Here is a 22014-nt window from a genome sequence, read left to right as displayed (position 1 = left end):
AAATGCAATGCTGTCAGGAGAAACAATGCTCCAACAGGAGTGAACATGCACACACATCAAAGGCCTGTTCTAGACACACTATGATGCTACAAACCACTGAGGTGCCTGAATAAATAACTGGCTGCATGCAGCAAGATCCCCTGACACAGACCTTCAGGTGTCACCTGACAGGAAGCTGGCCAAGTTCTCACCATCTCTACATTATGATCTATACACTTCCACGTAGTTTTGTGCTTTGAAATGCTGTGCAAACTAGCACAGGACAGCAAAATATGACTAAAAGTAGCACAAGACAACACAAAAGGAATTATCACTGGTAACAGGAATATTTTTCTCATGTTCCAAATATAGCCAATTCTTTGGAGGGAAAAAAATAAGCTTAATTCATTTGGGAATAACTCTAAAGCAACAGCAACAAGAGATTTATCTCAAAATCAGTGAAGTCAGTAACTTAAACCCACCCGAAAAAGTGGGATATAATCCTGCATTCTGTACAATATTTACATTACAAAATGAGCTATTTGCAAAAGGTTAAAAATGACCTGCAAATTAAGAATTGCCTTTTTTTTCAAACCTAAAATGATAAGCAGAATTTCTCACAACAGTAGTATATCCCAAAATAGTTTTATGTAGTCAGAAGATACTTTGGGCTAGCAAGCACCAAGTTATAAATTTGAAATACAGCTCTGCTTACTGTCTTCACTTTTAACTACCACAAGGTCTATTACCACGAGAGCTAGGGGTGGCTTCAGAAAGGAAGAAATGCTCTTTAAGCTCATGATAATGAGTACATGTACAGAATAGTTCATGCAAATTTCACACACTCACAAATTCTAAGATGCATCAGTTAGTGAACATGAATGAATTAGTAACTCATGCAGCTGTACAGTACACAGAAAGCTAAACATACTTACCCAGTGGTATGCTATCTAGGTCTGTGTAAATACAGCAACAAGGAAAAAAAAGCAACATTCCAATCAAAACATATCCATTTATAAAAAGAAATAAAACAAAAGTACCCAAATGTATTCTAAATTTTTCTTAGTATCATCTCATGAGAAGTAGAATAGATGCCGTAACGACATAAAATGCCAATCCAAAATCCCCAGCATATGATGACTGAACAGGATTGAATTTTTGAGCTTCCCATTCAGAAGTTAAAACAATTCCAGATTGTAAAAATAACAAGCAGATTATTTGAATTTTTTAAAAAAATCTCAATAATAAGAAAACTTTGTTTCATACATTTCACTGCTGAGAGGGTCTGCTTAAAAATGTCAAACTTGCATGTCAATTGTGAAGTATAAGATGTTACAATACAGCATCTATTCAGAAAAGAAATAGTCTAGAACGCCCAGTACAGCATGCAAAAAAGGCAAACGTGACGTGCAGCTGGCTATTCAGAAAACAAGATGAAAAAACTACCTTGCAAAGCATGACCCAGAAAAGCATCAAGTTCAGGATTTAATTCAGCTTTTTCTTTTAGCATATGAAAGAGCAGTTGGTTTTGAGTAGCACTAGTAATTTCTGTCTGCTTAAGGCGTCCCTCAAGAACTTTGATCTGAGCTTCTTTCTGAGCTGCTTGGAGACCCTAAGAGAAAGAAAGATGACAAATGCTTTATCACAACCTTTGTTTTACAAAATGAAAATTGTCAAAATTTTTTTAAAACTACAAACACAAACAATGTGTACATTGAAGCTGCCTTCTCACATCCTGAAGATCTGGTGTCAACAAAGGGTCTTTTTCTTTTCTTCACCTTTTAAAGAGACTCATTAAGCATTCCTTTAACTTGCACTCCTCAGACTGCCTTGCAAATATGCATCCAGTGGCTAAGTGGGACATGACTCCCAAGTGCAAATCAGAGTCTTTGCTTTTTTTAAGAGTAGCAAGCATCTGAAAGATCAACACCTCCACTTTTCCCAAATAACTACTTTTTAAAAAATTATTACCTATGGTTCTCTACAACAAGGAACAGGGGGAGGTGGAAGTGGGACAAGGTGGGACACAGAACTGTAATCTTTCCTACCCAATCACTCAGTGAATTTTCAGCTCCTAATGAAAGATCTTATGGCCTAACTTCCCTAGATCCATGGATTTGTGGGAATTTTTTAGTTGGAGAAAATACAGCCAAAGAAATTTATGGAACAGTTTCCAAATAGATTTCCAAATTCCAGAGGAAACAGTATGGAAAAATGAAGGTACAACACATCTTCTCAAAGGCTTGCAGGGCAACAGCAGACTTTGAGTGCTAGTGCTGGAGTAACAAGTGCAGCCCTATGAATTTACTCACCACATTTAGATTGAACTAAAGTTACATATCAACAGACACATTCTTCAGGTGAAAACAAACAATAGAAGAGACAGTAGGCATGACCAATTTTGCAAAAAAAAAAAAAAAAAAAAATCCCTTCAGCTTTTCTATGTGATAATTACTAAACAAAAAGATGATAGAATCCTTTACATAATGGAGCTTTTTATCATAGTAAAGAGAAATTGTTAACAGAGTGAGTCAGAGGCACTTTTCTCACATTACCTCTGTTGCAAGATCCATTCAAACACATCCAAGGGCTGAAAAAATATTAGAAGATTGAAATTTCCAGAAGCCAATGTGATTGTGGGAATTTTCTTTACCCTTTTTTTTCCCCACAAACTCTTTGGATTACCTGCATAGTGATGAATAAAAAATGCAAAAGAAACTCCAGAGAATTGATCAGGAGGCTGACCCAAAGACAGTTTCAGTATCATTGAAATCTTCCATTTGACACAATGAGACAGAAAGAAAAGCAGCACAAGAGCACATGATACATATGTGCACAGGGTTATATGCTGCCAAATACTTATTTTGAAAATATGAGAGTACAAATATTTCCCCAACACCTTCAGAAGAATCGCTGTGGCTCTACTCAGACTGAAGCATGTCACGCATCAACACATAACCTAAACTTTTTAAGGTTCATATTTGTACAAAGGTGGCAGAGACAGTCTTTTAAAAAAAAGTTCTCAAGCTCTCTTTAGGAGTTTGTTGAAAAACACAGAGATTTATTTGATTACAAAAAGGTAGTGCTCTTGTAAGAACAACATGAGCTAATTAATACAGTGAAGAAGGCTCTACTGGGGGTTGAGAGACAGGCAGTAAGTTGAAGAGGACAACAGATCTCAAGGGCCTTCACACTGAGAATCAGCATGACTCAGTAATGTCGACCAGCTTTGCTTTGTTTAACACCCATAAGTCATGCCTTTACATCAGCACAACAAATCTGCCCCTGGCACGTTCCACAGTCCTGGCACACACATACCTCACTTAACACATTACCTTATTGATACCCATCATAAGGAAGTGATCAAGCAAATATCGAGCTTCTGTCAAAGTGCAAGCATTAATCACTGCTGTTACATCCAAGGTCTCCCCTTCTTCCTATGTGTGCAAGAATAAGCCCAGTCAGATTGTGAAAAAGTCCCAAGAATTGTAAGTTATTGCCAGCATAATAGAAAGCATTAGCTTTGACATTTAAATGCATTGCAATCTTAACTTGCATTACACGGTTGACATTAAAACTCAGGTATCTATTGTAGAAGTCTTCATCTCAAATTTCACATAAAAGTTTTCACCTATTTTCACTTCCTGGCACAATAATTGCACAGACAAACAAAAACTAATTTCTTAATGAGAACATTTTCAGTGCTAACAAGGTTGTGTTTTCTTGTCCTCATTCTACCATTTTTGCAATAATATTTGACCTACCTTTGCTTCTTCCATTTGCATGATATTTGCTTGGCAGTCAGAAATGCTGTCGTTGATGTAGTCTATATTTGCAGTTACTGATTCCATCTCCTCATTTATGTTTTGGACATTTCTATCTGCTTCACTGCCACCCCCACCCTTGATGAGCTTCTCCCTTTTCTTTGAAAGCTTATCTCTTCTTTTTGTGAGTTCTTCACGTTGCTATTTTCCACAAAGACATAATATTACAGAAAAAGGAATTAGTAAGCCCTTAGAACACTGAAGTGCCTTTTTGTTTTCCTTCATTTGCTATAGTTTAACTAACATCATGATTTCTACGGGAAAAAGTTACACAGGGGAATACAGTAATCTATTTGCACATGATGCCATTAATGTGCTTCTTAGTTCTTACTAAGCACAACAATCCCATTGTTCAAATGTTTACTGGAGCCAAAAGTGTCTTCACTGACTACAGTATGTTCCACCCACTTTGCCAATGCTGCCGTAGCAGCAATTAATTGACAGCAAACACACTTGCAGTGCTCCCCATTTAATACCATGATAGAGCCAACAGTGCACAGCAGATCACCCACCGTAAGCAGCCTGTTCATATCTGCCTCCATGTTGGAAATAGTCATCCTCTGCATAATAATATCAGTCACTCTGCGTTCCAGCAGCTGCCACTTCATCCTGGCTGCCTTGGAGGAGTAAACCCGGCTCGTCACTGCTTTCCGCGGGTACTTCCTTCTGTGACACGTTCAAGAGAAATACACAGCTAAGTCTGGAGTAGTCCAGTGACAAATTCGCATGTGGAAATGATCAGGCCGGAATATTTTTCACAAACAACTTAAAAATGTCATGCAGAAGTTGTTGCAGGTTTCCACAGCACCCAACAGCTGCCTTTACTCAGCCCTGGACTCTACTGCACTCTCACATGCTGCACTTGAAAAACAGGTTTCAAACACTGCAGCATCTTTCATGACACACTGTTGAGTTCAAATGCCACGTAGGTGTTGTTCCCTGTTTAACAAGGAGATCTTCTTCAAATCACAGTGGAAAAGCACAAGTTAACCTGATACACTGGGCTGCATTTTCCAACAAGTTTCTCCATGAACTTAAGACTGCAGCATTGGACCACCAAGGTAATTTCTCTTGAAGAGAAGATTTAAAAACCCGCAAGATTTCAAAATCCAGTTTATGTGACTTGCCATTTAATGCCATTTTATATTATGATATTATTGTCTTAAACCCAGAACACTGAAACTGCATTTGATAATGGTAAAAGGCACATTTTATGAGCATTACATGATAACAGTTTGACAACTAACAGCTCCTGCTACAGCACCTGCAAGAAAGTCCACACAAATTTTAGTTCTTGTAAGAGAGTCCTAACAAGATTTAACCCTTACCCTGTTCCATTTGTTGCAGTTACTGACAATGCTTGAACCCTTGCAACAGGAATTCTCATCTTCTGCTGTGCTGCTGTTCTGGAGCCATCATGCTCTCCTGACAGACTAGAACTTGCTTCCTGCACGGAATGCTCAGGCAGGCTCAGCTTTCGACTCACTTTTCCTGCCACCTTATCAGACAGAGGCCTGACTTGCCGACGAAGGGCTGTGACCTGAAACACAGTGCAAAGACACGAGTTACTCTCCCCAAACTGAGCTCTAAGTTACAGCAATACAACATCACTCTGTTTTCAAAGATGCGTTGCTGTTGCACCACAGTACCTCTTCAGTTTTGCGACGTAAGATAACTTCTTGGTTTCTTTTCTGAGCTTCCAGAAGCTTGAGCTGATGCTGTGAGAAAACAGAAGTATACCACAGTATTTTTCCATTGCTTCTCACAAGGACTGCATTGCATAAACAAAAAAAGAGACCTCTACACATTAATACAAATCTGAAAAATTGCTGTGACATAAAGACTCAAGTCATGATTGTTTCTTCATCTTCCTAGAGCAGAACAAAACCAAATGTTTCACTGTATCAATTCCATCAAAACCAATAATTCCATGCAAGCAAGGTGGTAGCAACAACTTTGTGAAGATTCACTAATCACTAATTCACTGATAACATTGATATACATACTCAGTAACCACAACAGGACATAGAAGACTTATCACCTGAAGCTAGGAACTGTGTTTGCATGGAAGTCAAACCAAATTTTGTGCATTTTCACGGTGAAAATATACAGGTACATGCCTGCCTCAGTGAATGCATATGCACAGTGTGTGCCTGCAAGCAGAGGCACATCATAATGACATGTGCTTACTCCAAATGAAAGTTCTTTATCTGTCAAATCACCTCTCGTTTGCGCTGCTCCTTTTTAAGCTGTGCAATCTCTCTATTTCTTCTGGATTCAGTCATTCTAGCTTTCTCCTGCTCTTCTTTCATTTGTTTCATCAAGCGAACCTGTCAAGAGGTCATCACTTAGAAAAGCTGTTCGCACTCAAGTGCTGCTCCCTGCCCCCAACCACAGAGAGTTTTCAAATTGCCATTTTCCACTTTATTACATGCTTTTAGCCATTTATGTCTTCCATCTAATGTCGTCTTCACTCAGTGCTGAATAACAGCTAATAAGCTGTGCAAGCTTATGAATGTTTGATACCTTAATTTCTGTTCATTAAACCTAAAAGCTGCCCATCTCCCCCAGGAACAGCCTGATGCTTGCATTTCTTCTATTTTCAGACTTTCAAGCAGATAACAGCAAGAACAGAGTTATCAGATAGATGGATGCACAGGAGATTTCAGTAAACATTCATTGTTCAACACTCCATTTACTGAAATATACCTTGGTTTTCTTCATCTCTGTCACTTCCTGCTGCAGTTTCTTCAGCTGCTTTTCATATTGAGACTGATTTTTAAGCAAACGTGCATGTTCCTTTTGCGCTGTTTGAAGTCTCTGCAGTTCTTTATTCATGGCTTGGAGCTTCTTTTCATATTCTGACTTGATTTTTTTTGCCTTTTCTTCTGAATAGGTCTCTACAGAACCTAGAGTAAAAGGGAATTCTTAATCTGCTTTTGTTCAGGGTACTTTTAGTTTTCCAGCCACAGCAGATAACTACTTCCTCTGCTCTAGCACTGCTATACATTGCTCTGCAATACCTTTAAAACAACCTAATTTCTCTCTGGTTCCTGCCACCTGCACTGCTTTGAACTTTCCACCAGGTATGCATTCTGGGATAAGAGATCAACTATTAACACTTTCCTCTGACTTTTTCGTAACAAATCTGAGCACCTGAAAGCACAAATACACACATTCACACATATGTGCACAGGAGTATAACAACACTCCTAAAAGCCACCAAGCCTAGTGTTCCTCTTCAACACTGATCAACAGGGAAGGCCTAAGGAATAAGGGAACAGCAAAAGCTTAGACAGGGTATAACCTGTCTAAGCATATATATGCTTAAACATATAAAAATAAACATGCTTTTAAGCATATATATGCTTAAAAAAGAAAAACAAACAAAATACTTTCCACAGCACTCCCAAAGTGCAGTTATTTGTGGCTTGGGACTCTGTAGTCATAGGTAGTTTGTCATCTCAATACTAATACATATTCAAAAAGGTTTGGTCAGTAAGCACCTCTGAAATGTGTTCTCTTATTCTCATGCAAATAAAAACAAAGTGGGGAGGAAAGAACATGAAAAAAACTTTTAAACAGGAACTATCTCCAGGATTATGAGAGCTCTTAGAAAACTGAAAATGCTTATTCACCCAAATCAAATACCTGTCAGCAGCAATACATTTCAAAAAGTTCTTCTCTCAATTCTGATAGAAACTAGAATGATTAAAGAATCATTCACTGGCATTATGGGTACAAACCATACTTCTGTCTTCTGCAATTTCTCATCAAATTTGAAAAAGAAAATGAGAGAAGTAGAAAATGGTTCAACTTCAACAGCTTATAGAAGATCAATGATTTTTTACTTCTTACCCAAGTTTTGAAGAACCTGATCTCTTTCAAGCTGAGTGTCTCGAATTTTATGTTGTAGCATCATTAGTTTCTCTTCATACTGTTTTTTCAGTGTTTGCAACCTTCGCTGGCTGTTTTCTAGCTCATCTATCAGTTTCTGCTTAATTGCTATTTCACAGGTGATATTTGCCAAGTCAGCTTGATAATTTTCTAAAACAGAAAGATTTCTGTTAAAGTAAAGCAAGGACCACGTGAACACAGATAATCCTTGCAAGCTTAGGGTCACTGCAAATACATATTGTACATGGGAGGATTCCACACAAATCACAATGAACCTGGCCTCTGGTCAATTTCAAAACCCATACAGCGACGCTCCATCAACTGTCTATGACATGTTTTAGCACCATAACAAAAAAAATAACTCACAGAACATACTCTTCACAGAGAATTACACACAGACAGTTGACAGCACACTTTCTTGCCTACCAAGACCTGAGGTTTGACAGATATTTGCAAAACTCTACAGAATATTGCACTGACATCACCTTTTTCATCAGAGTCAGAATCTGATTCATCTGAGCTTTCAACAACTTCCATATCATCTTCATCCTCATCATCTTCCTCTTCTTCATCATCATGATCACTGACTTCCTGAATTTCCTCCTACAAAACATACAGACATTAAAGCACCCCCACAGTTTCCATGCCTCAATCATTTTTGACTGTCACTGTGAAGCTGCAGAATTCACCTAGCACATTCCTAATTTTCTTTCTATCACCTTGTAAATCTTTAAACAGACAATGAACAAATAAGCCAAACACTTATCAATACTTACTCCCTCCAATTCATTATTCTCTCTCTCAGAAGTGCCTTTTTCATCTCTTTTCTCCTGCTCGTTGTCTGTGTTATCCTCCTTAACACTAGTAAAAGAGGCAGACACAAATTATTCACAAACTGAAATGGCAATTGTTTCCCATCCCCCAAACCAGTAAGTTGTAATTCCAAATAAAGATGAAAAACAAAGTGTAGTTAGAGAAATGTACAGGTGTTGGGCATGGGTAAAACACAACTTCCAAACTTCTGCAGATAATAAAATGCCTCATTACTCTTAATCTTGGTTTGCAAGGTGATAGTAATGATTAGCACATTGTTCCAGCATACTGCACAGCTGGGACAATCAGAATACACATCTCCATGTACAGCAGTACTCATTTTGCATGGAAGTTGCAGTGTACCCAGAGTAGCTTTTACAAAACAATAAAAGAACATTGTGAGCAAGTACAATGTATATTACAGGTATTCCTACACTTTCAAGCTATAGCAGAGCCTACTCTACTCAGAATAGTCTTAACATTTATGAATAAACCTTAAACAATATCCTAATTTATTGTGCTATAACCACTCTTTTGATTAGTTATCTACTTTGACATAAAAGGAATGCTCAAAACAGTCACTGATACAACTATAAAAAGGGTTTACAGCAGGGGTTTTTTTTTTTGTTTTGTTCTAAATGTCTGGTGTATTACCCAGTAGGGCAAGTTTTAACACTTTTAAGTGCACATTTAAGACATCACATGTAGAAATAAAACAAAAAATCAATGGCACTCTGCAAATTGGCACAGACCAGGTATCTCTAGTGTTACATATACAAAATCCAAAGTTCCAATGGATGGGAAGTTGTGACAGAATAGAGCTAGACACCATAGGGGTACTAATGAAAAAACGTGGTTAGGACTGCATAGTGTGGAATCCACCTCAGCTAACATCAGCTGCATAAAAGTTTGGCCAGTTATGCTGTCACTGATCAGGCACAGAAATTAGAAATGCACATCTTCCTCCACTGATACCAAGAGGAGCTCAGATTCAAGATCAAACTCTTGGGCAAATCCAATACTTAGTGCAGGGACAAGAAATATACAGTAGATTTGAGACACTATGATTTGGTAAGTGACACCTTTGAAACAGAGCTTGAATCTAAAAAGTGCCTGTTGAGTAGCACTGTGCTGTGTGCATGTGATTTTCTGTTGTACTACTATATTTTCTGTTGTATTATTATATCTTTTTAATCTGTTCAATGCTAACTGATTCCCTTCTGCTCCACTCATTACCAGTTATGAGCTGACCATGCAAAAAGCAGAAAGCTTTTGCTTGGATCATCTGAATCCATGCAGCAGCTGGGGATGCTGTAATTTAAAAATCTAACCAGATTTGTACACAAAAAAAATGCCTAACAGGGAACACTGTGTCACACAGTCTCATTTCCACAGATTCTCATCTCCCTCAAACTAGAACATGTTCTATGTTGGTTATTAAGCCTAAAGGATAATGGATCTTAGCTCCAATCCTCGTGCAAATTGAGGCAAACCCCCAGTTTCCTTTCCACTCAGAACAGAACCAACCACTACAGAGAATTTGTGTTCTGACTAACAAAGGGGAGAGATAGGAAGGAGGAGAGCCAGCAGCTCTCTGAGGTAGAACTGTACTGCTTAATATGTATGCTAGTGGTCTGTGGATTCACATCATCTGCATCAATTCAGTGGGTAGGTTTTTTGGATCAAAGTAGACAGCAGAAAAATAAAAACTCCTTTAGTTTCACTTTTAATTATAATATAATTCTCTTTTTAGAGCCTTCAGCTTAACTGCTCTCTGTGAAGGACTATTCATCTACTGGTTTGGCTGAAACAGAATGGGAGGAATGATCAAGGTTTTCATCACATGCTTTCAGAAACCAAAGCAGCAGACTTCACTGAGGTGTGATGGTCCAAGACACTCTTGATCTCACTTGCCAAAATTATTATTGTCATATACTGCCTGCCAGACATTTCATACTATATGTGCTACTGCACCTTCCTCCTGCCTTTCATTTCTCTTAGGCCATGCAAGAAAGAAAACAATTCAACAGGAATTCCCAAGGTGCCACCTCCCCACAAAAGCTTGCTCAACCCTCTGTAACTCCAGAGTCAACCTCAATTCCACAACAAAGGCTTCTTCCAGTTGAAACACTGGTTGAAAGTGAAAACTCAGGAAAGAATTCTGAAAATTCACTACTCATGAAGTACCTATGAATCTGCCCAACTTCTTTTCATGTATGACAACCAGTTAATTGAAATGACAGGTAATTAAAAACCTGGGAAATATTCCAACCTTCTTTCTTCTTGACTGCTTTCCTCAAGTTTCTGTAGCCTTCAAAAGCACGAGGTACAGTATTGGAAGGCCAAGCCAATGAAAGACAAACCAGACAGTGAAAAGCAAAAGTGATAAGAAGGTAAAAAAATGATATATATGAGCTTGCGGAGTTTAAAATGAAATTTTAAAAGATACCATCAAGAGACAACAAGTAGTAAAAAGGCAATACATCCTGGACAGTTGGAAAGTAAACAGAAAACAAAAAAGAAGCATGTGTAGGTTAACTAATTTGGCACTGATAACAAGTAAATTCAAGTTACACTAAGGAAGAAATTTCAGACAATATATTTAACTTTGCGAATTATTTCTAATAATGGATTAAGAAAATATCTCAAATCTAGAAAAAGCTTTCTCCTCTTTCTCCTCTTCTCCACTGACCCAAAGTTACATATTCTCAGGAACATATAAGGAAAAAAACAATGCATTAGTTTTATAAATCCTGATAACACATTACAATATAAAGCAAGAATAAGAAAACTTTTACTTTATTAACTTATTAATATTCTAAATAATATATTCTGAATATTATTAATATAAAAAATCTTCAAACTGCGTTCATGTTTTTGTTTGGGTTTTGTTGTCTGTTTTTAAATAAAAAGTAGAAAACTGCAGCTTATTTTTCTGGGATTCAGAAAGTACATGTGAATAATTTCTTGTTATTCTTTAAAAAATTAACAAAAAACATGCACCAGAAGCAATGAGATGGACAAAATGTTAGTATTTCTGCCAGCACTTTTTCCTCTTGAATAAATGTGGATTTATCAGTAAAAAAAGTCTGCATGACATATGTAAGCATAGAGATGGCTTAAAATTCATCAACTACTGAAATTCCTCATTTCCCATTATGACAAAGTTTCAAGCAAGAGCTTTTGCTGCCTTTTCACCTTATACTGCCTACCACCTTCCTTTGCTATCAGCTGGAGCTAGCAAGCTGAACCCCACATAACTTTCATCACTAATTTAGTTTAATTAAGGTTAGGGCAGTCAAAAGAAAACAGTCAGAAATGGTTACCAGGTATGTAAAAGTTTGACTAACAACTGGAAGGAATGTGAAAGATTTCCTCAGGGGCTTCTAGTGGCTAAGTCTCATTAAGTCACACTATGGGATACTCCAATCAGTAGGCAAAATATTATTGCTGTGTAAACTGTTTCCAATAAACTTCACGACAGGTGCTTATTAAGGCTACAGATATTGAACACTACATACCTGCTGCTCATTCAGCACCTTGCTCTTAGACCTTCAGGCTACCTCACAACTATTTAAATAAGTTGTATGTATTTAAAATTATGCAACTTTTGTCATACTGACCCATACCCAGGAAACAAAAGACCAAGAAAGGCAGCAGAAGGGGCAGAACTAGTAGCTAGGCTTACCAATCCCATTTAATAGAAAAATGCTAGTTAGACAACTTGAAAGGAAGGACAACACTAAAAAGAAATAGTAGAGTAAATGCAACTAAGTGCCTACAGAAGACAGAATTATAACAAAGAATCCCCATCAAACTGCATAGCAAAGAGTCTTGTGTATTGCATTAATGTCCACACTGCCAATTCCTGGATTTTCAATAAAATAAAATTCACAACGATACAGCCTTAACACAGACTTAGCACTAACTGGATAGAAATGCTCTGCAGATAGCAAGAATGACAATGTATCATCCCTCAAATTCTAACTCTTCTCAGCATCTAAGGAATTTTCCTCCCCACACAAGCACCCCAAAAATTTCTATTCATTACAAAGCAGTCTGCAGACAGGCCAGTAGATAAATTCAAACCTAAGCAGCACTTTGAAGAGTATGACCCCATTTTATAGAACACAAGGCCCACTTAAGGATGGAGCCATCAAGAGGCCTCTTTCAACTTTCATTTTTCTATAGCTCTCTAATTCTATAATGCTAGGACTCAAAATGATCTCAAAAATAATTTGTGGTAAGTAGTCCCTACTTTTGGATCCGACTACTGGGCCGTCCCATCACAACATTATTATCTTGGTGTGAGAAAGTATGACTGGCTTTCAAAAAAACTAAACAAAACAAAAACAAACCAAAAAAACACAACCTAACAACTGAGGCTCTATCTAAGCATGTAGTTAAATGCATGCTTGATTTTAAAATGAGTTAAAAAATACGAAATCAAATCTTTGATTTGTTCCTGCATTTACAGTTAAAGCACTCACTGAAGTGCTTGGCTGAAGTGAGCACAGAACATTCTGCTGATTTTATTTAATACTTCCATCTTACCCTCAAGTTCCTACAAAAATGAGACAAAATCTATCACAACCCCCATAAAAGTCTTAGAGCTTCCTGAAAAATGATATGCAAAGAATCTAGTTGTACTTAAAATGACTGTTCTCTAAAAGCATCAGACATTTGTGTGGTGAACGGATTTATAAATACAGGATCTAAAATTAAAGATATGACTGATCCTCATCTACTTTATACTATGACTATTTCAAGCTTAAACTATTACAGCTTTACTCTGAACTTGCAGAAGTCTGAAGGACCATTATTAAAAAGAGTAACAGATTAAAAGCATGGAAATTTCACCTAAAACTGAGAGATTTCTAATGGATGCAAAGTCTCTGAGTACACAAATCCTTGCTGTGCTAACTGCTATCTGAACAGGCATTTATGTCAATTTCTATGAGGATTTTAGTAGATGAGAAGTTGGACAGCAAAAAAATCCAGCAAAGCATGATGTTGCAGAGAGTTAGGAAACCTCAAATTAAAAAACATTCATAGAAGCAAAAGATAAAGCAAAAGAAGCCATTTCAACAGCTACCAAAGAATCCCCAGCTATTCAGAATATCTTTTCTTCAGAAAGCTGTTTCAGTTTTTACATAGAGTTGAAAAGAATGTAACATTTTTTTCAATCTTCTGTTAAATTTCAGGTGCATTTTAGAAGAAGTTTTTAAAAACAACAAGATTTAGAGAGAGCACCTGTGCTTTTATCATTGTGCATAATTACACAGAAAAGTTCATTACAAAGGAGACAAATACTGCACACTTCACTGGAAGAAAAGATGCAAAAGAAAAACTGTAACTTCAGCATCTAAAAGGGTTTCAAGGAACAGCAGTTTAGGGTCCAAAACCACACAAAAAGCCTTTTTAAGTTTCAGTAATTAAAAAAATAGGCCTTTTTACTAAGAAAGAGAAAACAAATAGCATTATAATTCATACACCACCTCTTTTTCTTTTTCCTTTCTTTTTTTTTCAGCTTTTCTAGATCTTTCTTGGCTATATCTAGAATTTCCATTGTCTCTTTCTCTGAGGAAAGCATAGAAGCAGAAAATGCTGATGGTCCACCAAAGTACGTGGCTCTTGATGAGGCTCTTGACAAGTTGCGTCGAAGATTTTCATTCACTGCTTCACTTTCTAATAATTTTGCTCTTAATAAAAAACAAAACAAGGAAGAATTGTAGACCATGAATTACGACTATTGCCAGTACATCAATGCAGTAAATTTCTTTAAAATACCATTTTAGACAATGATTATATATACTGTACATATGACCTTGACAGAATACATGAAAATATGTCTGTATGAACATAAACAAAGATACATATATACACCCACAGAGATACATAGCTGAACATGCTTTATGAATATAGATAGTATATGAAAGCTACACAAAAGCTCTAATGTAAACTGAAGATACGTCAGATAATTTTTTGCATGGTATACATCCAAGATATAGAGAAATAAAAATATCTAACATATTTAAGAGTTCTTGAATTTTAAAAGGAAATATTTTTAAAAAAATATTTTTTAAACAAGTAATTTCCCAGTGCTGTCATTTTTATACAAGGTTATAAAGTTATAAAAGAATTGTTCTAAATTTTACCGTCCTTGGTGCAACAATATTAAGTTATCACCACAATTTAGGCAACATCTTACTCTCATTTCTATTGTCAGTTTGAACCCTAACATTTTACATGTTTGTGTCCAAGAGCAACACCAGATGGTCTTAGAAGCTGAAGGACCACTCTCCTAAAGTAATCCCTACACAGGAAGACAGCTGAAGTATTGCTAACACTTCTATTATTTTTTTAAATTAAAATTGTCCAAATACATATAATGCAAATACCTGAGATCTTCTATTTCCTTGATATAGTTATGAATCATGTTGCTAATTTCTTCATTTCCTTCCCCTTTGAAAGACAGAGGGAAAAGGGGAATGAGGGAAGGGAAACACTGAGAAAGGGTGGTAACAGTATAAACATCTGAATATGGCTACTAGGCACAAGGTACCAGCAAAGAGAAACAGTCACAGGAGCTACACATGTAAATCTTATTTGGAAAATAGCTTTCCTTCTTAAACTGAGTTACATTTTTTGTTCCTCTCTCATGTAATCATCATATGGAACTTGTTTTTCATACTAGCACATGTTAACAACACTTCAATCAAAATTACTTATCTGGAGTCAAATGAACTTGGTCTGGTTGTTAAACCACCACAGGGGCTAAGCATACAAATAATTCCTACACAAAAATATTATTTCATGTTTCCTCTTGTTCACATTTCTAAATGGATGGTCAAATCAGAGTACCAAACTATTTGTATTCTTAAAAAAAGACTCCAGAAACAGAAGAAACAATCATATGGGGGCCTATCCCTGCCAAAGGAGGTCCTACATTGCTAACAAAAAGGCATCATTTTATTTCAAGGGATCAGTGAAGCAAGGACATACAATCAATTCAAGTTATGAATTTATGAAGCAGTTGATGCACATGCACAGCGTACCTGTCCTGGCTAGCACTTGGTTGGCCTGATCACTCATGAGCTGCGTTATTCTGGCTCTAAGAGCATCAATGGTCTCTTGCATTGCTTTAATTCTAACACGCAGGTTGTTGTTTTCTGTTTGCAGCATTGCATTCTCATGGAACATGTCATTGATGCTTTCAACGCCTTCTTCATCTATAATCCTTTTACCCTTCAAGAAAGTAAAAGTCAAGGCTTACCTACACTTAAAAAAATTCTAAGTCAGTAAATGCAATCCACAGGTGACTTAGAATTCTAAGCACACACTCATAGCACAATCTCTCAAAGACTTTAAGACAATGATAAAGGGATAGTTTTCAAAAGACCGATGTCTGGGCCAACACCTTAGCATCTGGGTTTTGTGTAATTCCACTTTAGGCTGAAATACAAGTTCTTGAAGAGGTTAAAAAATAAGAAGATAACTCTTTATCAAATCAGAATACTAGCTCAAGAAGAGCAAAAGGTGATCCTGTTCAGTGATGACCTTTATTGCTCAGAACACTGAATAAAACTCAGGAAGAAACAGGCATGAGTATTTGCCTTATATACTTCAGACTGGATTTTTAAAACTGTTTTAGCCATCCAGGAAGTTTTCAAAAGCAATACACAGTAACCATACACATTCACTTATGCATCAGTCTAAGTTGTGGTTTGGTCATTTTTGATTTGGAAGTGACTTTCTCATTGCCTTTCAAAAAGCAAACAGCATGTATCATGTAAATACCACTGACATTTGCTGACATCTCTTTTTTGGGGATACAATCGACGCTTTCCAAAAACACCTGGTAATCACTGGAATTAAGTGTTGTTTACGTCAGGGCTGCTTTTCCAATGTTTTTAGTGTATGAAGTGGAAATAGTCCACAGAGGGGGAAAAAACTGTGGAATCATAAGCATTTTAAAGTAGAAGAAATCCTAAGAGGACAAACTTACGGTTTTGTATTCCATAAGTTCCATCTGTAGCCGTGCAATCTCACTGCGCAAAGCATTTATTTGTTGACTGGCCCTATCCTGATTAACCATCACCTTGTTCTTGATGTTGCGTGCCCGGTTGGCGTACTTCAACGTGTTCAAAGTTTCCATGAAGTCTCGATCTGAAGGGCTCACACACGCTATCATGAGAGTTTGACTGGAAGGCAGAAACACAGGTCAGCATTATACACCATAGAGAAAAAGAGCAGAGAGAAGCTAACAGGTCCTCAGGCACAAGGTGAAACAAGAGTAGCAACCTTACAGTATTTGTGAAAATATTTCTGCATCTAGCTCACTCCAAACTGTGAACCACAAAGGTCAGCAGGTCTTGTATCTCCCTAGCATAGAACAGGAGATGCTAGATCATTACTTGTTCCATACATGAAACTGTAAAGCTATTAATGGGTGTTTCCAGAAACTTTTCTCAAACATTTACCTAAACATACATAAACTGAGATTAAGGAATTAATAGTCAACCTAAATTCCTGGACAATGATTTGGATCATGCAGCTGTCAGGACTCAACTGTAATTCCTGAGCTGCTTACCTCCATCTGAAAGATGCCCAAATGCTCATCTTACCTGTCCATACATGTCTAATGTGCCTGTTCTCTACCTCAGGTTCTGAACTGGCTGAGTTCTCCACGGCAAGTTATCTCCTGTTCTCCAACAGAACCCCAAAACTAGGGCTTACCCTTAGCACTCTGTGTCTATAACTGTATTTGTACCACATTTCATAACACCACTGCTTAGAGCAACTTTCTGCAACAAAAAGCAGCGGGACCAGAGCTCTGGGCCCAAGAGGGCTATGAGCAACCATGCTTCTTTCAGCTTCCTACAACATCCCCTAGCCATCCCATCATGGGATATTATTGCAGGGTGAGAACACATTCCATGCTCCCAATGAAAGATAAAGCAGATAGACCAGCAGGAATCAGTAGGACAAATGCAGAAAAAAACCAAAACAATTTTCACTCCAACCAAGTACTTCCATCATTCAACAGGTTCCTTCCCTCAGTCCCTGGAGCACACTCATTTCATGTCAGGTAAGAACAGCCTAGAAGGTCAGAACCAGAATTCCAGCTGCAGATCACTCTGAAGGTGCATACATTGCCTAAACTCTAGACAGAAAGGGCAAAACACCTGCATTTGAAGGATTGAGTCCACTCCTGCAAGTTTTAAAGGAATTGGCTTCTCCATTGCATGTCACAACTTGGATAGTTAGGTTAGGAAGAGTGAACTGTCTCTGGGCAAAGGAGCATTATCTGCACCAGGCAGGCTGGATTCTGATCTTCACTTTCTATAATTTCTGACTAAGCCAAACAAATTAATCCCTGCAACACTCTGTGAGGTGAACAATCATATTCACCATACACACTGGGAAACTAAGCTAGAAAGAGTAACTAGCCTGGGGCTACAAAAAAATTCACTTTCAGCAACTCTTCCTCAGTTCTCACCCATATCTTTCTGTCAGTTCTCGAAACAATTTTATTCCTCAAGATAAGGCCATGCAAGATTAGGAACAAATTTTTTAATTCTGACATTGAGAATGCACTTATTTTTCTAAATCTCAGAGGACTGGTTCTGCCTTGTGTTCAACTGGAAAGCTGAACAACTTGAACTCCAGTTTTCTATCTAAATTGTAAAATGGACTAGGGTTTTTTGACACTGTTCTGCTTCCTTTATGTCACCATTTATTGAAATTGCTCCCCCTGCTCCTGAAGTTATGAAGGTTTTCATTTTTCATATTATACATGATAACATTCCTTTTAAAACACCAACGCTCCATATTTTTATTTGAATAATTCAAGAAACATTACTATTTAAGTGCTGCTTAAGAACTGCTACAGCATTATACTCAAAATAAGGATTATTTTAAGTGAGAATAGTACAGTGATATAATGTTTTCATCACTGTTAACTCAGGATTTACTACAACCTTATCCAAATCATTTCTAGTGAATTTCTGTAAGTATTTGTTAAGAGAAACAATAATGTGGACAGTTATACCTAGAGTGGAAGTTGGAGGGCTACAGAAAAGGCATAAAGAAATCTAAATCTGATTGTCCAGAAGAAAAAACTGCAATATTTGTTAAAATTTAGCTTTCCCACACATTTTGATTGCCAAAGCCCAGGCAAGAAACCATTAAAAATGTGAGGGTTTTATATATAAATATATATGAAAAACATCTTCCTTAACAGCAATGTGCTGATTTGAGATGTCTCAGCCTGTATGTCACATACAAAAAAACTGGGGGGAAGGAAGGCAGAAATAAGTACATACAAGTAGCATTAAAACTAAAAAAAGACAGAAAGAGTACATACAAGTAGCATTAAAACATTCTGGGGCAGCATTTGCTATCTGTACATTTGTGCTGGTTTTGGCTGGGATATAGTTCATTTTCTTCACAGCAGCTGGTTTGGATTTGTGCTGGAAACACCTCCTATGGGTCTGTGATGCAGCCATGCTTGAGCTGCTGCTGAGCAGGGCTCACACAGAGCCAGGGCCTTTTCTGTCCTCAGGCTGCCCCACCAGTGGGTGCACAAGGGCTTGGCAGGGGACACAGCCAGGACAGCTGAGCCACCTGACCCAAGGGATACTCCATCCCATAGGGAATCGTGCTCAGCATACGAATTTGGGCCAGTGAGACCAAAGGGAGGATATTCAGTGACAGCCTTTGTCTTCCCAAGTCACCCTAAGGCATGATGGAGCTCTGCTTCCCTGGGAATGGCTGAACCATGGGAAATGAAATAATTCATTTCCCATGCAGCCCATTGGAAATGAATTATTTCCTTTGCTTTGCTTGAACATGCGACTTTCGCTTTAGCTAACCAAGTGTCCTTATGTCAAACCCTGACTTCTCTCCCTTGTGATTCTCTCCCGTCTGTGCAGGGCTCGGCCGGCACCCCCATCGCGCACGAAATAAACTCTGGGATTACTCCTGAAGAACACGGGGGCAGCCGCGGAGCTGTCAGACGCGAAGATATTTTAGAGACAAAGTATTTCTACACAAGGCTGATTTTAGAATTTTTTAAAAAAAAAAAACCATGCTCAGTAGCTTGTGTATTTGATAAAAAAATTAATGAAGTGCTTTTTGCATTTATTTACAGAAAGAGCTTAGCAGAGCTGTGCTGTTAGATTTCTGCTGATTTGTCTGTAATTCTTGAGTTTCTTTCTCCCTTTTGCGCTTTTGAAAGTTTCTAGCCCTTACGTCACTTGTTTTTTCTGGCTCTCCTTTCCCTCACACTGCAGTGCTTCAACTTGTTACTAAAGCTCTCTCTCTGAAGAGGATCACAACAGTTTGAGAATTTTCTTCCACTTCTCCCTACTCTTTTGGGTAAAAACTTCCCACTCTCTTAAACACAGGAGTCAGGCATATTGGATCACATAAAAGAAGAAGAGTACTATCTTACTAAAATATACTCAGCTTTGGTTCCTCTTATATTTGTACATGTTAGCATTAAAAATACAAAATCTGTGTATTTAATAAATTTGTTAATGTTTCCTTATATAAAGCATCCAGAGGTCAAAGCTTCCCTTTCACTGTATGTTCAGAATGTATACAAATGGATTCATACAAACCCTGGTGAAAGGCCACTTTGTTTTTATTAAGCTGCAATCCAGCACCAGGTAACTGAACAGAGGCATCATAGGCTGAGATATATAATCTCTAAAAAGATGAAAGTGACTGTGGGTGGTAAACTGACTCCAAGCTCCTGTGCATGGCAGTCAGAGCAAACAATTCACTGACATTTAAAAAACAAAGCAACAACAACAACAAAAAAAAACCAACTTCTAAGGGAGAAACTCATCACAGCTTTAAAATATGCTGTAAACAAAATCTACCATTTGTACTATCTACAATCTACAGATATTTTCATGGGAAGAATTTGCCTGAAAATGATAACTTCTAAGTAACCTGAAGCTTCATGTCTAGTAAAATAATAATAGCACTGAAGAGAACAACACAAAAATCCTCTTTCAAATCTTTCTCTTCCATTGATGACAATTATTTGCACGACAACTTATCACCAGATTCTTCCTCCAACAAGACTTTTATTGACATTTAATGTTCATTTTACTTTCTGCAGATTATGTTCTCACTCATGCTAATTCACAATGAAATACATAAAATGTTCCACTTTTCATACCTGTTTCCCCCAAGAGAGTCTTGAAGTAGCCTTGTAAGCTTTGAATCTCTGTATGGTACATGAGTTGCCTTCTTGCTTTTATCTCCCAATGCACTAATTACATTGCCAAGTGCCAGCTATAAAACACCAAATCACATAATACACAAGTCAGAATCAGCTCCTGTGTAGTTTTATATTAAAACACCTATAAACTGGAGTCATCATATTGTGATAAAACTAACATACTCATGACAGTAAGCATAAGAGTATTTCCAAAGATTTCTGTATCTTACATTTAGAAATTTTTGTGTTATCAACAGTGCATTGGATGACTTACAGTCTGGTACCTGGAAGTGCCAAAGTGCTTAGCACAATTCATATGCACTATTAGTATCTCATGTCAGTCACAAACTAAAGTTAGTACTACTTAATCTTACAAATATTTGCTTTGGATGACAAAGTTGATCTCTACCTCTAACAGTAGCTATAATTTCTTTAAAATTAATTTCATCAATCTGCTTTATGCTACATTTAGAATAAAATAATGGGCATTTATAGGAAGGAAAAAACCCAGAATTTAGTATCTCTACAGTTATAAAGCAAAAAATGTCTGATAATTATTTGAGCATTTAAGACTTGAAATTAAAGGCTTTTAGTCCATGGCTATCCTGTTCCATTACTATAAGGATCTAATGCATATTTATAAACAATCAAACATTTGGCTGTGAAATTATTTTTATGCGGAACTACACACACTTCAGTCAAACTGAAGGATTTTGCTTTAGGTGGCGCCCTGTACTGCAAGTTCTTGCTTTGGAAATGCTGCAGCTGCCACCAGCAGATGAAGAACTGCACACACCCTTCTTGCTTTGAAGGATTTAAAGCACTTTCAATCTGTTCTACAAAACTGAGGGCTGGACTTCACTGTAAATAAAAGCTTTGTGATCTTACATTAGTTACATCACACTGATTTTCACCTTCGTGCACTTTATGTGCTCTTTGTTAGGACACAACTATGTCATCTAGATCCCCCCAATCCTGCTGGCTTTGTGCTTATGTCAATGATGAAATTGAACTGAATACTCTCTCTCTTCCATATAATATAACCAGAAGAGCTACAGAAAATAACCAATGTCATGATGGCAAGAGAATCATTGAGAAAATTCTAACTGAACAATACCCCAGGAAACTGGTACTGCACAGCAGCCCAGGAAAAAGGAGACATGTTTTCACATATAGAACAGATATGTATTTTTGTGTCTTATTTAAAAGAGTTGCACAGAGCCTCCACATAGCCATGGTACACAAAACAAAGACATGAAACTA

The 22014-nt window shown here is 37.3% G+C and overlaps 1 protein-coding gene across 7 annotated transcripts in view; it reads right to left on the bottom strand.

Annotated features, from left to right (window-relative positions):
- The window catches only part of KIF21A (kinesin family member 21A), an 87456-nt gene that overhangs the window by 26693 nt on the left and 38749 nt on the right, over positions 1–22014 (bottom strand). For 4 of the 7 annotated variants that reach the window (XM_050983567.1, XM_050983548.1, XM_050983563.1 and 1 more), the window contains exons 7-24: positions 20710–20825; positions 16522–16717; positions 15572–15761; positions 14915–14978; positions 14012–14215; positions 10786–10824; positions 8477–8561; positions 8186–8303; positions 7662–7850; positions 6513–6712; positions 6026–6133; positions 5453–5521; positions 5132–5343; positions 4316–4469; positions 3744–3944; positions 3315–3416; positions 1426–1591; positions 915–935 (exon numbers count right to left, since the gene is read on the bottom strand). In XM_050983567.1, coding sequence (XP_050839524.1) covers positions 915–935; positions 1426–1591; positions 3315–3416; positions 3744–3944; positions 4316–4469; positions 5132–5343; positions 5453–5521; positions 6026–6133; positions 6513–6712; positions 7662–7850; positions 8186–8303; positions 8477–8561; positions 10786–10824; positions 14012–14215; positions 14915–14978; positions 15572–15761; positions 16522–16717; positions 20710–20825 — 2434 coding nt within the window. The remainder of the gene's footprint in view (positions 1–914; positions 936–1425; positions 1592–3314; positions 3417–3743; positions 3945–4315; positions 4470–5131; positions 5344–5452; positions 5522–6025; positions 6134–6512; positions 6713–7661; positions 7851–8185; positions 8304–8476; positions 8562–10785; positions 10825–14011; positions 14216–14914; positions 14979–15571; positions 15762–16521; positions 16718–20709; positions 20826–22014) is intronic. The other 3 variants (XM_050983544.1, XM_018910252.3, XM_018910253.3) reach the window with 3 other exon arrangements.

This window comes from Serinus canaria, chromosome 1A (genome assembly GCF_022539315.1).
Source record: "Serinus canaria isolate serCan28SL12 chromosome 1A, serCan2020, whole genome shotgun sequence".
Lineage (NCBI taxonomy): Eukaryota > Metazoa > Chordata > Aves > Passeriformes > Fringillidae > Serinus > Serinus canaria.
The sequence above is the reverse complement of the archived record's forward strand: the minus strand, read 5'-3'. Positions and strand labels throughout refer to the sequence as shown.